We start from the raw sequence: 21,261 nt of genomic DNA on the forward strand, positions 1-21,261 counted from the left end.
TTTTTGACTACTTAATTTGAATCATTTAATTATGTTCTAAGGTCACATAAAAGGGGACATTACATAAATGGCACTAAGATTTTCTGATGCGTTGAATCAATTCTATGGACATTTTGGTTTCTTGTGAGCTGTTACATTATATCTAATATATATTTTAAATCAAGCATTTTTAATTTCTTCTACTCTCTCAATTGCTGCCCTTTATCTCATCTATCTCATTTGTGATAACTACAATTTCATCTATGTTCAAGTCATTTGCTTTTAATTACCTTTGTTTTTCCCAATAAGCTGATCCTTATATATTTCCTTTATCGCCAAAACTTCAAGTATAACTCCTATGCATTCTCTGCCTTCGATTCACAGTTATATGAGAATGCCAAAATGTTGGTTACAATATTTACTTAGGTAAAATATCTAGCCATGATGGTATCTTATTATTCTTGCCGATATACTTTTTGATTTGTCTTTTACCTTGTTACCCTGATTGGGGAATCTTTCACATGGATTTATGCATGTTTTGACTTGTGCTTGAGAATACTATGTGGAATCCTCCACTTTGTGTTATGCATGCCTATGGAATCCTCCACTTGTTCATGTATACATGCTCACATAGTGTAGCTCATATATTATAGCATATACTCGAAGTTAATGATTTGCATATTTTTGGTCTCTACCTTAATTGGAGTCATTTTTTCATCGTCTACCATGTGCATCTATCCTAAGGATCACCTCTGGAAATTAGTTTAGTTATGGCCATCTCTTCCTCAACCAGGCACTAATCCAGTTCAAAACATTGTGGCTTTTTCCTCATTCTCTTGCAGATCCATTCTGATTTGTAGGTTTTCTTGGATACCTTAAACTGCCATTTCTTTCTGCATTCACTTTTCAACAAGTCTACAAATGTTGCTAATAATCATTGGGAAAAGAAATAACTTTCAATCGTTTTACTACTATCTGTTACATCCCTCTTTCAAACAATGGTTTTATTTAAAAAAATGCAAATGTGTGAAAGGCCGAACATTGATATTTTATCGCTTTCTTATGTGAATGTGTAATCTTAAGTCTAAATTTATAGTTAGACATGAATGATTATGTTGGCTATGTCCATCTTTTCTTTTATATATATACATTTTGTTGTGATTTCTTAAACTTAATTTGAATTATGATATCAGATTTGTGAGTGAAGCTTGCTTATTGTTTGGGGAGTTGGGGTGGAGACGTTACACCCACTCTCTTTGCCACCTCTCAAGACTTCGTAGTAAGCCACTATCGATCAAGATGGAAGGCATTATTATTTTGCATGAGCGGTCCTTGGGGACTCTGGCGTTCTCATTTGAAAGGCTTTCTTTTTGAGCAGGGAATTCTTCTTCTACTTCTCTCTTTCGATCATTATTGTATTGGGGGGATTTTGTGACTTTCTCCTACAAAAACATATTTGTTTTCTTCTGCAATATTATTCTCTAGCATTTAAATTCTTTTGGGAAGTTCACACCATTAATTCCTCAGCTCATCTGGAGGAGGTTTGTTGGAACTTGTGGATATCTTGCTAAGAGTGATGGACATTGCTTACCAAAGGAACCATTCTTGTCAAACTTGCTGTAACTCAGGCATGTAATTTTCTTTAGTCTGAATTGAAAAGGAAACATCTATTTGCTGTTATGATTTGCTAAAAAAGATACGAAGGTTGAATCTGTTTATTTATCGATTAGCGCAGTGTTGAGAATTATATGTGTCTGTTATATAAGAATGATTGCTGAGTGAAAAGTTGTCTGCTTGCCCTTAGTGGCATAACAGAGCAGCGATTTGTGGGCTCTATTGTCATGTCCCCTCCTTCCTTGATTGTTATATATATCCTAAATGAAACAATTATTATTATTAATTAATATAATAATTACCAAAGAATAATTATTTGAAATTTATTTATTTATTAAATATTATTATTTAATTAATATTTATTAGTATTTATTACTAATAATATTCTTGATCTATTCAAATAAAAATAAATTAATATTATATTATAAATTATATCATTCTAAAAACTACTTAAACATAATTTATATATAATAAGAGATATCATCCTTATAATACTCTAAAAACTACTTGAAGTACATTAAAGAAATATACCTGATTTTCGTAGCAAGACTGATTCTCTAAGTGGTAGTGCTCAGAACTGAAAGAATGGAAGCAGCGAATTGCTTTGACAACGTTTTATAAAAATAGCTATGTCGTGGATAAACAGAGAGGAAAGTTCTATATTATGGCGAATTTGTACAGCGATTACCTCAGATGGATCCCACCAAGCCATTAATCCATATAATAATGACAATTGATGTAATCGCCGCTCAGGGAAACATATTACAAATCACTTGTTACGAATGGTCAAGTCATTAATTGAAAATAGAATATATTGAGCGATCATTATAATCGTTTTATTATCAGCGATACATGGCAAAGAAGACTTAAGTCTCAAGGCAACTAAACGAATATATTAACTTTAGCCAAGAGATGATTGCAGTCAGCAATAGAACTTATAGATTACTACATACGTAGCCATCAACATAATATTATCAATATCGCCCCCATGAAGGGATTTATCACAAATGTTAACTAATCAAATGTTTAGTTATTCAAAGGATGATTACTCATTAGACAGCAATTATAAGTAGTGATGTAAGGCAGCGATTAAGAGAAAAAGCTAATTTGTATAAATAACAAATACTCATGAATAATGGAAAGGTGTGATCTTAAGAAAGATTAATTAATCCTTGACAAAGATGTGTCTACTCCCAAAAGATGCAACCATTTGATACCAAGATACTTAATGAGGATCGACCTCTATCCAAAGGGGCATAAAAAAGGGGAATAAGGAAAAGAAAGGATAGAGAAGGGAGCACAGCAGTCACATTGACTGTTAAAAAGGCATTACGGTAAGGTTATATGAATGGTCAATAACTACGTGAGATGCTATATAATTAATTCAGCATAATATTAATATTATAATTAACAATAATAATAGAATCTGATCTTGTTAACATTGACAGTGCTGGTATAAATTAATATGATTGATATGATAATATTATTAATACAATTAATGTCAATACAGTTTAATGTTATTAACATAATCAATTCTGTTAATACATAATAATACTATTAATATAGTAGAAAGATGATAAATAACATAAGAATGTAAATAAAATCTGAAGTTCATAAGGTTGATATAATCTGATATAATATATTGATAATATAGTAATATATTAGCAATATATTATTACTGTAATGATAACAATAAAATGTGGACAATCCACATATTGGACTAGGTAATAATTGACAATGTAATTCGGGTAATGTCATATTAAATTCAATTCTTAACCTATAGATTACAGTGATCTGATTCTTCGTCTTCCAAAGATAGGGAGTGTGTGGGGAAAGGCAGAGTAAATTGATCACATGGCAAAAATGTCCCAAGATGGGTAGCAAACCTTGAGGGAGCCGCATGTAGACTGTGACATGCGCCCTTGGCATAGTAAATCTTCTATCTTGTAAGGATTAGCAGAATAGTGGAGAAGAGTCTCATGCAATCTATGGGAAGTAAATCATATAACAAATTAATAATCTATTCATCTTAACTGAAAATATCATAACATTTCATTATTGGCATGAGTAAATGATTGATGAGAATGCATAATATTAGCTATGGTTGGATAATATGGAAAAAAGTCAATTTGTATAAAGGATGAGCTCTTATTCCTAAATCCTAAAATTATTGCAAATTCATATTCTTAGAGCCAATTTAGGAAGGGGACATTACATCTATTCTGCATAAACTTCTTATAATGTTTTTATTGTACTACCTTGCAGATCATGCATGTTGTATCAGTATTATAACTCTTGTTTAGTCATTGCTTGAAGTATATCTATGTGAATCGTTCTACGAACCTTAGTTCAATCCCAAGTAGGATTGGGAGACCAAAAGTGGGACTGTTATGTCGGAACTGGTTTTAGAATACTCAATGCAGTTGCCCGATCTGAACGTATTCAAGAATTGTTATGTAGTTATAGTAATTTGGTGGGAACCTTACCTCAGCTATCTTGATGTGTTTAGATGAATTATTGTTAATCCTAGGTCAGTTGTAATGTATAATAGCAAAGGTTGTACGTATAGTGTTGTATAAATCCTAAGGACATATAGCCTGTAATATCAACTGTCAAGTTATCGATATCTTATTGATGAATTCACCATGGGTCAGATTGTACCTATTATGGAGGAACCACTAAGTGATAATGAATCTCTGTGTGAACAAGTCGAGTAAGGAGGGTGAAGTCTGACAGCACTTGTGTGCACTTATATTTGAAACCTTGGCCAAGGTGGTGCTACTTTAAGCATGCGATTGTCAGTTCACTTGAACCAGATACACCTACTAGTTAGATGGGCATACTAGCTAGGAGGTACCTATAGTGTGTGATCGATTAGTTTTGTGTAGGTTCTAAACACCACGCTCAGATGGCAAGATGACAATTAGGTCTAATCCTTAGTCTGCTACCCTTGCAAAGGGTCAGGCCCTTCCAGTTGGAAGAGGCACGAGAGACTGATAAGTCAATGGTTGGGTGGAAAAGCCCTTGATGATGCTCTCCCTCTTCTAGACTATGTCGAGGCTTGTTCAAGTTATCAGAAGGAAGCTTAATGAATTGTATTCTTTGAACTTTTATCTATTTCTTTGATAGAGCTGAATTATATATTGAATCTCTTTCTTGTTTCAAGCATATGAAGATTATTTCTTAACTGCTCTTATAGTTAAACTACTTTCAGTTGAATTGGTTAGTTTTCATTTTCTGATGAAAAGCAGTTAGTTATTGTTCATTTTCAGCTGAAGTTGAATATAGTTTGCAATTCATTTATTAAATGATAAGTTAGTTCTCTGTTTTCATTATTTAAGTTTAATGGTTGTTACACTATCTTTATCCATGTTTTGGTTTTTTCTTTGGATTTTCGTACCCTATGCTTTTGTCAATGGTCCTAGCATATGTGTGAGATTTTAACGTTGTAACTTCAAGTTTCCCCCTTGAGGATGCTCATATGCAGTTTTCATATGCTAAATAAATCTTTCCTTTTTTAATAGTCTAGAAGTTCATCCTTTTAATTCTCCTTGAACCTCTGACATATCAAACTTCGATCTTGTTTTAAATTTTTAGCATTGGATCTAGTTTGGCTGATTCTTTCCTCTTTGAATGCATCAAGTTCTAAACTAATCTTTTGGTTCACCATAGTCCTCATTCCTATTTCTCTTTCTTGCACAGTTTCCACATTTTTATTTTACTGTTCCTTTTCTTCAAACATGTCCTCTTTGAGCCAAAATTTACCACACTTTATAGTTGATTCAATAACCAAAGCATCGTGGAGATCTGCTGTAACAATTTGTGGCAAGCTACTATGTTCTATCTTATAAAAATATGTCACTTTGACTCTCATATATGTGTCACTTTGACTCTCAACTGCGTTCCTTCATATAAAAACATATTCTTGTATAGTGGTAGAATTTTTGTCCATTTCCAATAAGGGATTCATTTACAGTCAAAGAATACGATATTTTGATGTGCTGTAAAACACAAGAATTCATGGTCGTTTTCACAAGAAATAATTATTGTCATTGACAAATTCTCATCACTCTCAACTTCGTAAAAATCTGAATACAAGGTCTAGGAATATAAAAAAATACCATGAATCACAGTTTCTGTATACTTGTTTAAAGTTTCCAAGTAAGATAATTCAATCACTTGCAGTGACAAAAGGGTTCCAATAAGTTTCTGAACATGTTTCATAAGTGTTTTCATACTTCCACCTTATTGTTCCTCATAAGCATAAAGGTGAACGTAAAATGGAAATTGGTTTCATGCAATGGATATTTAGTCCAACTTGAGAACTAAATTTATATCAGAATGCTTGACAGTTATTCTGAAGTTTGCAATTTCCTTCTAGTATTGGTATATGTAAATCTCAATCACCCTAACTTGAATATATTTGATGAAGTTGGGTTTGATAACTCAATACGATTCAGAGAAGAATGTCCCCTAATATGTAGGTAACATGGTGTTTACATTGTCAAAGGATTAGCCAGCAACTTATGTCCCTCTTATATGTTAAAAAGAATATATCATAGATGGCTGTCCGAGGCATAATATAGTTTTCTTGTTTTGTCTTCTGAAGCGTGCAGTGTTAGATGATGCAATGTATGCTTACATGGGAGGAAAGGGATTACCTGCCCCAAAACCTGGACAAACATCATGAGCCACATCTATGAAGCTAGTAGACGAGCAGGTGCTCGTCTTACTTCATGCTGATTATTTTTAAGTGACAGTTTTGTTGGAGTCCAGAGTTGAATAGCTATGCAGCGAAGCTTGTATAGACATGCACATTAGTCAAGCAAGATTTGTCTACAAACTTAAGACTTAATTCGCATTTGAATTTTTATTTATTTTAAGAGCTGTTCATAAACATTTTGTTTTATAATACGGGCAATTCATAGCTGTAAGATATGTATGAGTTTCACTTTTTCTCATGATACACATATTCAGATACATATTTTACTATAATCGAGAATTTAAACTTTGTCTAACTTAGATCCTTGATCATGGTGACAAAATGTGGCCTTCTATTTGTCATCAGTCATTAAAATGAATATTTTTTAGTAATATTCTTCAAACAAGCAAGTTAATTGTAGTGTACTACAAGACAGCGAACATATGAAGGACCTAAATTACTTTTAAAATGTTACAGTATATCAAATATATACTTTTAGCATAATTTTGTCAGGAAAATGAATAACAATGTTCTGTTTGATTTGGGAACATCTAATACCATTAACATTGGTTTTATAAAAGGAAAATAATTTTATATGTATCTTTGTCACTAGATTATGCCCTAATTGAATGATGATAGCAGATTTTACTAGCCTTAAAATTGTTTTTCTAGTTATTGTATGTGTAGCAGAAACTATTGCAGAAGATTTATGTGCTGCCTGTAATATACAGATACTGGCTACTTCATATTGTTTGTAACTGTGAATTCTGAAATGGTTTTAACTAAGAAGTTTACTTTTGTATAAAAGGATAGATGAGAGTACCATGAGCAATGTTTGATGAAAATACAAAGACACTTTTATGTGGGCATTTATCTGCAACATATTTCAACTTAAAGAAAATGAAAGGGAGCAAGGGACCAATATGCTCTAGACACTGTAAATGGTTGATTTTTTCTCTGTCAAACTAGCTTCAAATTTATTCTTGTTAACAAAATTTATGAGTAGAGAAACATGCATTTATGAAAGGCCATTATATATGCATATTTAAAGCTCACCATGGAAAATATGTTCAACATATATATTTTTATGCTATATCCTTGGATGGGCTAGATCTTCTCCTGGATTTCCTTGGTTAGAAACTTCGCAACTTTGAAGCTTCATGAGTAAAAGGTTTCAAGAGATTTTAGTAGAGGAAAATAAAAGTAAGCTTGCAAGGCATTATGTAGCGCAAAGAAACAATCTAGGCTAAAAAGAACATAGTTGTGCATTAAGTGAACACAAATCTCCCACAATTTCAAGAATATGAAGAAGAGCATGAAGAGTACGTAGATACATGTAAGAGAAGCTCAAACTATTGCACTTTCCCAAACTAAAGGGCTTTGTTGCAGGTGGAGAAAATTTAAAATATTTACTGGTTCAAGAGCCCAAGGAACATGTAGAAGACAAGGCTGAAGATTCAGCTTTAAAAATAAGAGTTGAAGTTTAGAATCTTGCCATAAAGAAACAAGGCAATTATTAATACAAGAAATCAACAAATTGCCATTTTGGGGTAACTCAAAATAAAAGGAGCAATAACTATAGAGTGGGGCATAATTAAGTAATATCACCTATTAAAATTAGATATGTTCATAGGATGACTGAGCACGACAATTTTTTTAATGCAAATCTAGGAGAGGTGCGGTAATTTGAGTTTATGGAGTGATTATAGTGCCATTTGTATACATATTTTAAGAGGATATGGCTTGTTAGGTACCCATAATACTATGATTTTTGTTAAGATTATGGACCAGTCAACGTTTGGTGTACATTATCCTCGGGATGGATTAGGGTTCATGTGGATAAGGGTTTAGCCCACTTCAGTGTTATTAGGCTAAACGTTATATGTGAGACTCATATCATTTTGATGAGCACGATGTGTAGTTTTTATTGCACCCTTTCTTTATTTGGCATTATGGAGTAATCCCAAGGATATTATACTGTAAAAACTCAACTGAATAGCAGGTTTGATATTGAATATTTTGGTACATTGGTTTCCACATATATTTATTTATATGTGCATTGTAGTAATTTTTGATGCATACATATTTTTGTGTCTTTTGGTATTTTACAATACCTTGATAACTTCCTTATTTATCTTCACATACATCCTAGTAATTCTACACATTCATATTCATAACTATTGTATTATTGTGAGTAAATTTGTCTAAGTTTACTATTGAGTTGTTGATGATAACTATTTTATTTGATGTTTTGCTATATTGGCTAAAGTTGAAAGGGTCATAAAATATTGATTGGTGATAGCCCGTTCATAATTCGTGTTATTGGGATTGTCTGCTATATTGGTTAAAGTTGCAAGGGCCAAAAAATATTAATTGCTGAAAGCCAATTGGTTATGAAATATTAATTGTATTTGAAGGGATTGTAGGAGGTATGTGTTTTTTATTATCAATATTTATATAAGGTTCAAAGTATTATATTATATTATATTAGAGAATGTAATCACCAACCTTGTTAAAAAAAACAATTTTATTTAGTCAAAGTGAGAAGTGAATTACCCTATGTTTTGATAGGTTTGGACAAGGAAATTGTTTATGAAGATTTTTTTAACAAATGGTGATATTAAGTTTGGGTGTTGAGGATCCCCAACATGAATGCTTATACTTTGAAGATTGATAGAGATAATGTTAGTTTATGTAGTAGTGTTCCTTAACAAAATAAGGAAAGCCAAAAGTTGCATGCAACACATTGACCAAAAGGAAAATACTTTATGGTGACTTTCATTTTCCCCATCAACTGTTTGGGGGCATTTTGAGGGTTATAGAAACTTATGACATTACACACACAAGGAAATCATTTCCTTCTTGCCATGCATTTGTATATGTATGTAGAATCACCATGTCTCTTAAAGTCGGAATTGTCAAGAATGGTCATCTTTTGTCTAGACTCACTTTTTATAATTTTTGAGGTTGCTTCTTTTGAAGCTTACCCAAGAAGATACATCTGCATGAATTAGGTCTATGAAGTTATGAGTAGGGTTGCATGGATTCTTTAATTTCTTGAGGTGCTTTGCAAGAGATGAATTAGTGGCATACATGGAATTAGAAGCTTGCAACTAGGTTGTTCATGATGTGCTTTCCTATTTTATCAAGCATTTAAAATAGATAATCCCTTATGATTGTAACAATCTCAAAGGTGGATGCTCCTGTATATTACATTAATAGAGGTATTTGTATTAGGCGATTGAGGTTGAAGTGGGCTTCACAAATACACATGAACATTAATCCTAATCTCCTCTTTATCTCACACGATTATTTGAGTTGGGTTACCTTGTTATTAGAAGCCTAAAAGGAGTGTACGTGGTTACTATGTTTCTACCAATTCTCTCATTTAGAGCTTTTACCATTATTTTTGTGGTAAACAAATGCCACCATTTTTACCTTGCAGAATTCATACATTGTGTGGTTATGAGTGGCAACTGTTATGACTTGCCTTTGTCTTTTTTCCAGGTGATGCTAAATATGTATAAGCAAAGCAATTGGCAAGCAAGAGGGTAAGTATTGTGTAAACTAGTTTGCAAAATTTATGCCTTAAGTGAGTAGTTGTATTCATGTAGTGCTATTTCATAAACATTAAGGTTGATGTTGACAGTTGGAGTCGAAATATTATGTAGAAATAAATTGATTGTGTAAACCCCTTTGTTATTGGCTCATTATTTGACCTCTTTCTCTTGTTTTAAAAATTATTGATTAGCATCATAAATTGAGATGTAATTCTTCTCTATTATATGAGAGGATTGAGGTAAATGAGTTAGATGAAGTTTTGGTTTGTGGGAGAAATTAAATTGAAAGTTAAAGATATGTTAGGTCTTTTAATCAGGTTCAATGCTAGATTTGGCCAACGAATATGATTCAAACATGAAGATTAATATCCTCTACACTTCAAGATCTGCAAAACCTTGGTGGGTAGACCACAATTCTCATCATTTAAATATTCCATAATACAGTGCAATGACACTTTAGAAGATTTAGACTTCATACAATTTCTAAGGCTTGTTTAATCAAAACTTCAAATTAACACCCCTTATTTTCTATTCTACTTTGGCATGAAGTAAAACAAAAAATAAAACTAAGCCCTTAACAAAAGAAAATAATTTCAAACTGTAAATTAGCTCTGATTATTGTTCTAGGGCATACATTAGGTCAATGTCTTAATCCCAAGGCAATAGAGTCATACTTATGAATGTTCATCCTATGGCATAAAATTCAAATTGCTTGCCACTTCAATTGTCTATGCATTACATAAACGTGCAACATAAAGCAACCATGAAATTCTTCTTATTGGTTCTAATTGTTTCTCAAATTCACAGTTATTTATCTGACAAAATTTAATCCCTCATTAAGGAAACCCATCAAATACACCACACAAAAGCATATAACTGTAACAAAAAATCAACTATCTTTGCTATATTGATTCATATGATAGAAATAAGTACAATTTGGAGACAATTTCAATGGTATCTTTCCATTATCTTCCTCAAACAAGTGAAACCATATTCAAAACATGAATTTAGTGCCAATTATCCATTGCTTATCAAGACTTTACAGATCAACTGCTCTTGCCCCAAAACCTGATTTCAAACCTCTTTTACATGGTCATGATTTCCCCTTTATATATCAAGGGAGCGACAAGCTCTAGACCATTTATAGTTTTTCAGTTATTAACAAGAAATTGTCTAACTACCCCTTTAGCCAAAAATAAACAAAACTGACTCTTGAATGTCAAGGTAATAATTTTCGAAGAGTCATTATTAACATTTATGATCAGTACAATTTTACAATTATCACTAAAGATAACTAAAAAGCTATCAAAGAGAATATTTGTAATGATGAATGCACGTCTAAGATGCTCATTTCTCCTTCATGTTTTGATAGATACTCGTGACCTCTGGTTTTGGCAAGGCTCTATGACTTTTGATCAATATTTTCAACTGCATTTATTCTTCATGTGGAATAGGTCAAGAACAAATTCAACTGAGACAAATGGTCGATGTAGTCTTGATTGCAATACATAGCATTTGATGCATTAAGATCCTTCATTCCAAACTCCAATGAATACATCCTCTCAAGCTGGATGTTTGTGTTCTCCACAACCTTTTCTTCATCATCTATAAAATCCAATTCTTGAGCCAATATCTGTGCAAGTTCATTTTTCACTCTTCCTGATATTTTAGGCTACCATCCTCTTTGAAGAAAGGAGGAGGTGTATCTTGCATTTGATCACATTTTCTTAGGTTCTCAACAAATTCCTTATGATACACTTTATGCTTATTGATCCATTCATCTATTGATTTCAAAGCATTTTCAACATTCTCCCCTTTCAATTCCTCCTTCTTGGTCTGCAATCTTCCTTGCAACCTATCACGCTCCTTCAAAGCATTGTACTTCCTCACATATATAGCCCAAAATCTATTAGCATGTGCAATCATATTTTCAAATCTTTTATTCACTAAGCCTAAAGCCATATTATATTTAACAATTTATAATTTTGTAGTCAACCCTCTTTCCTTCATGACTTCTATGCCACCCTTTTCTAATGAGTTCTTTTAGTGGTGACCTCGATCAAGTTCTTTTTTATCAGAATATTCAATAGCCCACTGAGAAGTGCTAGGTGCAAATCTCAATTTATCTCTTAAGCTTGCATTTTCTTGCCTCAACTACTCATTTTCCTTTATATATTATTTATTTTCATCAACAAGGTTTATGTCTTCAAGCCTGTGGACCACAAGTTGTACATATATCTTGCTAGGGCCCTCAATGGTCAATGGCCTCTTTCCTAGAGGATAGATAGCCCAAGTGGACAAAGAAATATCATCGGGATTGAATCACTATCCTATATATATCTTATCCACAACATTTGCACTTAACTTCACTTTCATATTCTTGCTTGTCCTTAGATTATAAAAAACAACTGCAGAGTTGAGATCCCATCCACATAGGATCATGGTTCTTGCTTCACTTAGCAACTTCCTTTCCTTCTCTGGGGTCATTTCCCCATACACCTTATCCCATAATTCTTTATATATCTATGGATGCATTTCGGGCCTTATGCCCTTTACTCTTTCTCGGATTTGCTTGCATTTATATTCCAAAATGAATGCTTTTAATTCAAAAGAATTTGCAAAAGTGTCAATAGCAACAAATTGTTGGCTAGCTAAATGCCTCACATCATCCAACAATTGGTCTGATGACTCAACCTCAATCACATCCCTGTCTTCAAGGGGATTATATCTCTGAATCACAAGCCTTTCCACCAGTTCATACTCTTCTTCATCATCATTATTTCCTTCTTTTGAATAAATTAATATCAATTGAGAAACTAGTCTCAAGAGTAGGTTGAGGGGATACATGGCTAATAGGAGGAACAACCTCTATCTCCATTTGTTAAACATCTTGTTCTTGTGGTAGTTCTCCTATTCTTCTAAAAACATCTGGTGGCACACCACGTGTCAACTTTGGCTCATGTTGGAGCATCCTTTCAGCTCTCTCCATTGGATCCTTTTCTTCAATAAAGGTTCCTTTGTATGTGAGATTCCTCTTCATTATCCATTCCTCTACTACTATGATCATGTTATACATTTTTATCTTCCTAGGAGCACGATTTTCCTCCCGATTTCTGAGCAAATTGTCTTACATAAAACATTTGTGGTAGTAACCACCCAATCTCTGTGTTATTTTTTATTTTATTGATAAAGCCTTCACGATCAAATCCTTCCTTAGGCTTGCCAAATGACATATGATAATACTCTATTTTTTTTTGTCAATGAGGCAATATTCCTCAAAAGAAGTCATTCTAAAATTTCTAAAGTTCAATGTAGCCGGCAAAAAGGACTGCTTGTTGAAAGACTTGAGATGCATATGGTCAAACGCTGACATTTGTTTGACAATCTTTAAATAAGCAATTCTATTAGGAACTATCTTGAGTAGCAAGTAGGGGGCTCCTTCAAAGCCATAGATTCTTGATTTTGGTGTAGTCTTCAAATGCATACCAGTCTCCCCAATTGTGATCAATGCTTACCCTTCTCTCCTTGTCTCAGGGCCTCAACAACTTTTAGATTGTAGGTGATAAACTGTAATCCCAAGGATTGACCAAGCTCCATATATACCTGTTTTATAAAAAAATATTCAAAATGCAAGTAATGTGATCTATCACATTTGTTTTCCCATATAGCAGTCCACATTTGAACATTACATAGATATCCATGTTCATCTTCATCCTTTAATCTCAATGGGGCTTTCCATATCCCCTTCTCTTGACCCTCATACAAAGCAAGATGCATTAGTATTGAATAGTGTTTAAAAACAATAATATCACTACTTCCTTTGATGGAAGTCAAACTTTTGTTAATTTCTTCAGTAAAATTTTTGCATAATCATATGGTCGTGCGTCATAGCTTTGAATATCAACAACTAATACCATTAGGATCACATCCATGCTCATGTGGGCATCAAAACCCAATACTTGGCTCAAAGAATAATAATTATACTCAAAATACTCATGAAACAACTTTATTGAGAAGGGTGGTTGCTCCTCATGAGAGAATACCATCAATTTTCCATTATCTCTAGGCCTATGTTGAGGTAACCTCCAACTCTTGTAGTCATTCTCCAATCTTTCATACTCATTTTTGATGGCTCCCAAGTCATGCTTCAATCCACAGTTGTGTCTAAACCGAACACTTTGTAGATATGATTCGTTGTAATTGGAACAAATTCAGATCCATTTGTAGAGTAAATTCCTCTTCTACTTGGGTTATAACTTTTAGCCAAGGCTCTCATCAACTCCACATTCACAAACACATTGTGGATTGTCAATTTTGCCAAATTCATTCTCCAAGGGTTAGAAATAGGTGTATTCCTATACATTTTACTATAATGACATCTGAACACATCATACACACGGTGTGGTGTCCAGGCATCCCTTAAGCCTCTCTGACAATCCTCTAATCTTTCTACATAAGGATTCATTTCTTGGGATTGCCTTGGTCTTGTAGCAGAACTTGGCAATTGATCAATCAAATCTTGGTTTGCAGCCCTTGACTCTTTTATCTGCCTCTTGGGCTTTGGTTGGGAAGGGTTACAAAGGAGCTAGCCATCTTTGATAGATTCTTACAAAACAATTAAATTTTTAAAATGCAAGACACAAACTCCTTCCTTTCAACCTCAATCACCGCAACAAGAGACAATTGCTAAACCCTAGATAACAATTCACTATCTTTGTCAAGCAGAGATTACAACAAAACACAAGTATAGGCCCAATCACTTACCATAATAGCACCTTCATTGCTTCTAAAACTTCGTGAGAGCTAACTTCCTTCAATTGTCGATGCTTTTACAATTTGTTCTCACTTTTTCCTAGATGTATAAAAGTTCTTGAGCTACCCAAGATCACAGTTGAATGTGTTATCTAATTGATTTGATACAACTATTCTCATCAATGGTCATTGATGTGGGTGCTAACACTATCAAGGGAGTAACTAGACAATTTGAATTTCTATCGTTGATAAAAAACAATCAACGAGTATCGATAGATTTTGAATATCCACATCCTTAGTCCAAATGATGTTATTGAGTTTGAAAAATAAATTGAATGAATGATTCAATAATCAGATAATTACATTGAACAATATACACACGTATATATAGAGGTTACAAGACGATGTTCTATATATAAAACTAGTTGTTAAAGTGAAATCAAATAAGCGAAAAAGCTTAAAAAGCTAAATATAACTTAAAAGGCTAAATAATAAAAAGCTAACTTAACAAGCTAAATAAGTCGACTAAAAAGCTAAATAGCTAAATAAGTCGACAACTAAGATGACTGCTAAAAATAGAAGATGGGCATTATAGAAGATATTAATATTATTTTAACACCCTCCTTAATGGTCATCGTACTCAATACCCTACAGAAGACATTGCAGGTGTTATGATCACAAATGTAAAGACCATCTGTTGCTATGGAGACCCTCCCAGGATCTACAGAATGTAAATGACCAAGAGTACCAAAAGCCATCCAAGCTAATGTAACCTTCACACACAAATTAGAGATTTGACACACGAATTACTAAAGCCTGAAACCATGATTTTGAGGAAAAAATCAGCAAACACTTTTGCAGAAGAGTACCAACTCCAAAACTGATTGCAAGATACCACGGTTATAGATGTTCGCCTTGGCAGGTGCGACCCAAATTGACTGCAACAAAGCTCGATTTTTGAGGAGAAAAATCGATCAAAACCAGAGAACTTCATGAATCACAAATCCCACGCGAACTTTGCGTATTACAGATGATTTTTGAGGAAAAAATCGTAAAAACCAGCAAACAATTTTTGAAGAAAAAATTATGAAAACCTAGAAATCCCACGCAAGCTTTGCGGATGACAGATAATAATTTTAAGGAAAAAATTCGAAACCCTGCGAACAATTTTTGAGGAAAAAAAAAGTGAAAACCAACCAAATAGGAAATTTGCTTATCACAAAGCATAAAAGGCTGACTCCTCTCCAGAATGCTATGCAACATGAGCTCGCTCCTGTTCCTGAGACCCTCCTAGGCTAGATTGCATGAATGCCAACAATTTCCTACAATCTTTCTTCATATGGCCAAATTGGTGACAATAGTTACACTGTACACTTTTCTTCTTTGAAGACTGCGAATATCGACCTTGCCCCTTCTGCTGGAAGGATTGATCTATACCCTTGTTCTTATCCAAAACTGTAGGTGTGAAGGCCTGTTCAGTGGACGAACTAGCATTGCTTCCAAACTACTGCTTCCATCGATCCTGCTATAGAAGCTTGTTGCAGAGATCAGGAAACTTTAGATCAACACTAGTAGATGAGATATTGAGAGTATCGATGAAATGCTCGTACGATCTGGGAAGGCTTTTCTGCGTGATCACTACCATATCCTCTTCCACCATGGTTTGGCCTATAGCTTCCAACTAGGCATGAATCTCCTTGATCTTTGTGAGATGTGCTCGGATAGAAGACTTCTCATCCATCATGATAGAAAACATCATATTTTTTAGAAAGAAAGCTCGGTTCTTGTCGGACGTTTCATGAAGATCCTTCAAAAGATCCCAAATCTCTTTAGTTGTTTTACTTGAAGGCACCTGAGGGAGTTGATCATTTGTGACTGACAGTTTGATAAGCACGACAAGCTCTCGATTCTTCGTATCATGTTTGTCTTGATCTTCACCTGCTGTTGTAGGACGAGGAACCTTGCCAAGAACAATCTGATCAAGGCAATGATATTCAAATATCAATAACATGCACTATTTCCAGGTGTTGTAGTTGAGGCCACTGAACTTTTGATTGTGTTCCAACATGATGTTGGTCGAATATGCCATCACGAAAATCGAGGTTGAACGAGGTCAACCGAGTGAAAGCAAGAGACAAAAGAATATGCTTTTTAACAAAAATCAGAATAGAAGCAACTGCTGAAAAAATTGAAACCTTGGAGGAGAATTGTGATACGAATTCCAAGGCACAAGTTTCGAGGTTTGGAAGAAACCCATAAATTAAAATTTTCTGCAAACTTAAAACTTGAAATTTTTCCTGAAAATAGATGATTTTTTTTCAAAAAAAAAAACACAAAAAAAATAGGGGCAAAAACCCTAGGTTGGATGTACAACATAAATGACGCCTAGAAGACACCAAAATTTCCGACGTCCACATAATTAGCAGAAATCGCAGACTGTTTTTAAAGTCCAAGGCAAATTTGCTAGCGCAAAATTTGAGGCACGAAAAATGAGGAACCCAGAAAAATATGAGACCAACGTAGAAAAGCTCTTGAAAAACCCACCAAGAATATGAAATCAGAAATGTAGATCTGACGGCTCAAAAATCGAGGCATGGAAAACGATGCACCTAGAAAAATCTAACGACGACCCACTTGAGGTCTCCAAAAACCCACTGAGAATCTGCAACTAGAATAAAATTTTGACTTGAATTGAAGGGTCAAAACCCTAGTCGAAAATTGCAGAAACCCTAGGAAAATTTTCAACTTGCAAAAAAAATTCGCCCAAGAAGAGAAAAAGAACCTGCTCTTTAAAAAAGAAAAAAAAATGAAAAAAAAAGAAAAAAAACAGTTTTAAAAAAATCTCTTCAATGAAAACTTCAAAAAATTTTAATAACAAAAACTTTCGAAATTTTTGATTTCCATGCTCTGTTACCATGAAAAATAAATTGAATGAATGATTCAATAATCGGATAATTACATTGAACGATATACATGTATATATAGAGGTTAAAAGATGATGTTCTATAAATAGAACTAGTCATTAAAGTGAAATCAAATAAACTAAAAAGCTTAAAAAGCTAAATATAGCTTAAAAGACTAAATAATAAAAAGCTAACTTAACAAGCTAAATAAGTCAACTAAAAAGATAAATAGCTAAATAAGTCGACAACTAAGATGACTGCTAAAAATAGAAGATGACCATTATATGAGATATTAATATTATTTTAACAGAGTCGTTGGGTTTCAAAACACCTTCCAACGACAATATTCTATTAAGTCAATTTACTACTTCCCTATTCATCCATGGGCCAACAATTGTTGGGTTGCTAGGGCTTGAAACAAGTCCCAACGAGATGTGAAATTTTTCAATGATACCACTTTAATGTCCACGCGTACCTCCACTAGGTGAGCCATGTCACATTCTTTCCTAGGTTGTTGGATCGTTGGAGCCAAAAAGTGCCCCTAACAATGCATCAAGGCTCTGTCGATAGTAGACTTAGACTCTACTGCTTAGTTGCTCGTTGAGTCATTGGAGCTAAAAACACCTCCCAACGATACAACGAAATTGGATGGAGATACCATGTATGCCATGTCATCACCGCTTGATTCCTCTAGGCGGATCCACCATCCTTGTTTAGTGCCTCTTAGCTTTGGGTCGTCGAGAGAAAAAATTACATCCCAACGATATGTTTTAGTTCCATCGATGCTAGGCCCAGACCTGGTTGAGGCTCAAAACAACTCCCAATGATATATCAAAGCTCAATCTACTCCAAATGACCACAAGGCTAATCGTTGAGTCAGTCAGCCTCAAAAGCTCATCCATTGATATAAAAGAACTCCCATCAACAACACGCATATGCACACAGACATTTATAAAAAGGTTGCGGGGTCGTAAACCTTGGGGACCTAAGGAATAATAAATTGAAACAATACCACAATCTATGGAAACCTTAATAGCTGATAAAATAATAAAATGCTAGTGCGAAGGGGTCGGTGTGTATGATGAAATTGACACCCTAAGAGATAACATAAACACATTACCACCAGGTAACACAAGTCAACAAAAAAAATAGAATCAAAACGAAGCACAACCATTTTACTGTTTAGGGTTTCATAATAGGCTAAAATAGACAAATATTTTGACAAATTTTATGATTCCCAATAGTGGCTCTAGTTGGGGATGCCTAATTACATTGATCAGGGCAAGTATTCATAAGTCTCTTAGAGAAAACTAGATAGACTAAACACACAATTAAAAAGGAAAAGACTAAATCATATACAAATATGTGCACCTACACTACTGTGCATGGAGAAAAATATTATGTGAAGAAATGTTTCAGGAACTGTCCATGGACTAGCAGTTGTTGAACTTCACCTTCCAATTTTTGCAGATAATAAGAATATTCACCATTCTTATCCACAATCACATATGGGCCAAGCCACAAAGCCTCAAACTTTCCATGTTTACCCTTCTCTTGATTCCTGATATTCCACATGAGAACCAAATCATCAATGTCAAACTTCCTATTTGTGGTTTTCTTATAGAATAGGTATTTAGGTTGGTATTGCAACTTTTCCTTTTTTTTCTTCTTCTGAGCCTCATATCTAACCTCATTCAACTTAGCTAATTGCTCCATCCTTTCCTCCATAGGTTCTAGAATATTAAAATCTTCTTTCGGAATAAATTTGTATACTGAGAGGAAGTTGTTCATAGGTAATCTTTCTTAAATTCCATAGACTAACTCAAACAAGGATTTACTAGTGGCTTTCTTCACAGCCACTTTGTCTACCCACAATGCCAAACTTAGCTTGGAGTCCCATGCCTTATTATTTTTATCAAGGATTCTTTTTATGATCTTCATAATGCTCTTATTACTTGACTCAACTTGATCATTGCCTTGTGGATGGTATGGGGATGGATATGACACACCTATGAGAAGTCTTTGAACTCATTAGACCTAAAAAACATTGCATTATTCACAATTAATCTGACGGGAACAACAAACATGGTCAATATGTTATCCATCAAAATATTTATGACAACTTTGCTTGTTGCTTGCTTAGTAGGGATAACTACTATCCACTTAGTAAAGTAGTCCGTGGCAACTAGAATCCACTTGTGTTCCCCACTTGACATTTGGGTTATCTCACCTATAAAATCAATCCCCCATTGGTAGAAAGGAGCTTCAAACTGCGAGGATCTGAGGGACAATGCACCTTCATACTTCAAATTTCTTGATTTTTTTTGGCATACTTCACACTTCCTCACAAATTTGTGTGCACCTCCAAAGAGTGTAAGCCAATTGTATCTTGCTCTTAAGATCTTATGTGCAATGGTCTTAGTTGTAAAATGACCACCACATATGCCCTGATGCATTTCTTTTAACATTTTCTCTACTTGACTTTCATCCGAACATAATAACAATATACCATCCCCGTCTCTCCAATATAGGTCACCATTTAAAAAGCATATACCTCAATGCTTGGAGCTTTAAATTCCTTCTTTTATTATCTATCATATGATCTGGACTTTTCATATGTTTAAGGAAATATATTACTTGGGCTGCTTCGAGATTAGACTCAGCCATAAATTTTGCCAATCTTTGGCCTCTAATCAACTTAGTGATTTGTATTTCAATTTTGAATTCTTAATTTTTGTTTATCAATTGGCATCTGCTGTCAGTCACCTCTAATTGCACAAAAATGTCTTTGACTGTTGCATTAGGCACATATGCAATTACCCTAGCCCCAACTAAGGCCTAAAGGTTTTTATTGCCTTAACCAATGCATACACATGCTTATTAAAATTATGCAATTGCTAATAGGATTATGCAATTGCTCCCAGTTTGATGCATTTGCTTCCAAATTTATGCATTTGTCTGTTATGAGTTTTTTTGGGTTTGTGACCTTCTTCGTTGATATGTTGAGTTGTCCCTCCTGTTTGCCTTGGTTTTTGGGTCCAATTGGCTTGAGGTATGATGGATTTTGATGTCAAGGCATGATTCCATGAGTTACCATAGAGATTTTGCATTTGTACTTGTGAATTGTGATCATTTTGAGACCAAATTCATCATGATTAGGAGACCTAGAGGATTTCTCCTTGAGTAATTGGCATTGTTATGCATTGTGAAAATAATCTATTGAGATGCTATCATGGTGATGTGTATATGTGTATCCATGCATTAATCTCATTTATGTATAAGCCTACGATTAGGTCCTAGAGTAATGGGTCCTTGACTCGTAAGTGGCACATTGGTAATCACGTTGGGGAGTCCCTTAACAAGTGATAACATAATTAAAAATAATGGGGTAAAGACAGAATAAGATAATTAGATTCCTCAATCATTCCTTGAGTGCTAGTATTAGGCCAAGGATTCATTGGGAAGTCATTCTTACACATGAGGCGCTAGATCTTACCTAGAGTGGTATACTCGCACATGTGGTGTCAGATCTTGCATGATCGACATTCTCATCCATATCACAAAATGTTTGGTTCTATGTAGTGCCATACCTTCGAGCACACATAATGACACTCTCTTGCTTGTACTCTAGTGCCTAATGCCTTGAGTAGCTTGAGTAGAGAACCTTGATGGATTCTTGGTTTGGTATCATTTCAACACGATGTTGCATTGCATAATGTTTGATAGTGCATGTCGTGTATGCTCCATGTTT

The 21,261-nt window shown here is 34.1% G+C and overlaps 1 protein-coding gene across 5 annotated transcripts in view; it reads left to right on the forward strand.

The window, feature by feature from the left end:
* Nucleotides 1–21,261, forward strand: part of LOC131067514 (uncharacterized) — a 95,877-nt gene that overhangs the window by 62,104 nt on the left and 12,512 nt on the right. The window contains exon 4 of one of the 5 annotated variants that reach the window (XM_058002543.2): nt 1,187–1,475. In XM_058002543.2, coding sequence (XP_057858526.2) covers nt 1,187–1,414 — 228 coding nt within the window. In that variant the 3' untranslated portion in view covers nt 1,415–1,475. Of the gene's footprint in view, nt 1–1,172; nt 1,476–1,506; nt 1,660–6,202; nt 6,844–9,802; nt 9,847–21,261 lie in introns of those variants that run through there. The other 4 variants (XM_058002544.2, XM_059213480.1, XM_059213481.1 and 1 more) reach the window with 4 other exon arrangements.

This window comes from Cryptomeria japonica, chromosome 10, assembly GCF_030272615.1.
Source record: "Cryptomeria japonica chromosome 10, Sugi_1.0, whole genome shotgun sequence".
Classification (NCBI taxonomy): Eukaryota; Viridiplantae; Streptophyta; class Pinopsida; order Cupressales; family Cupressaceae; genus Cryptomeria; species Cryptomeria japonica.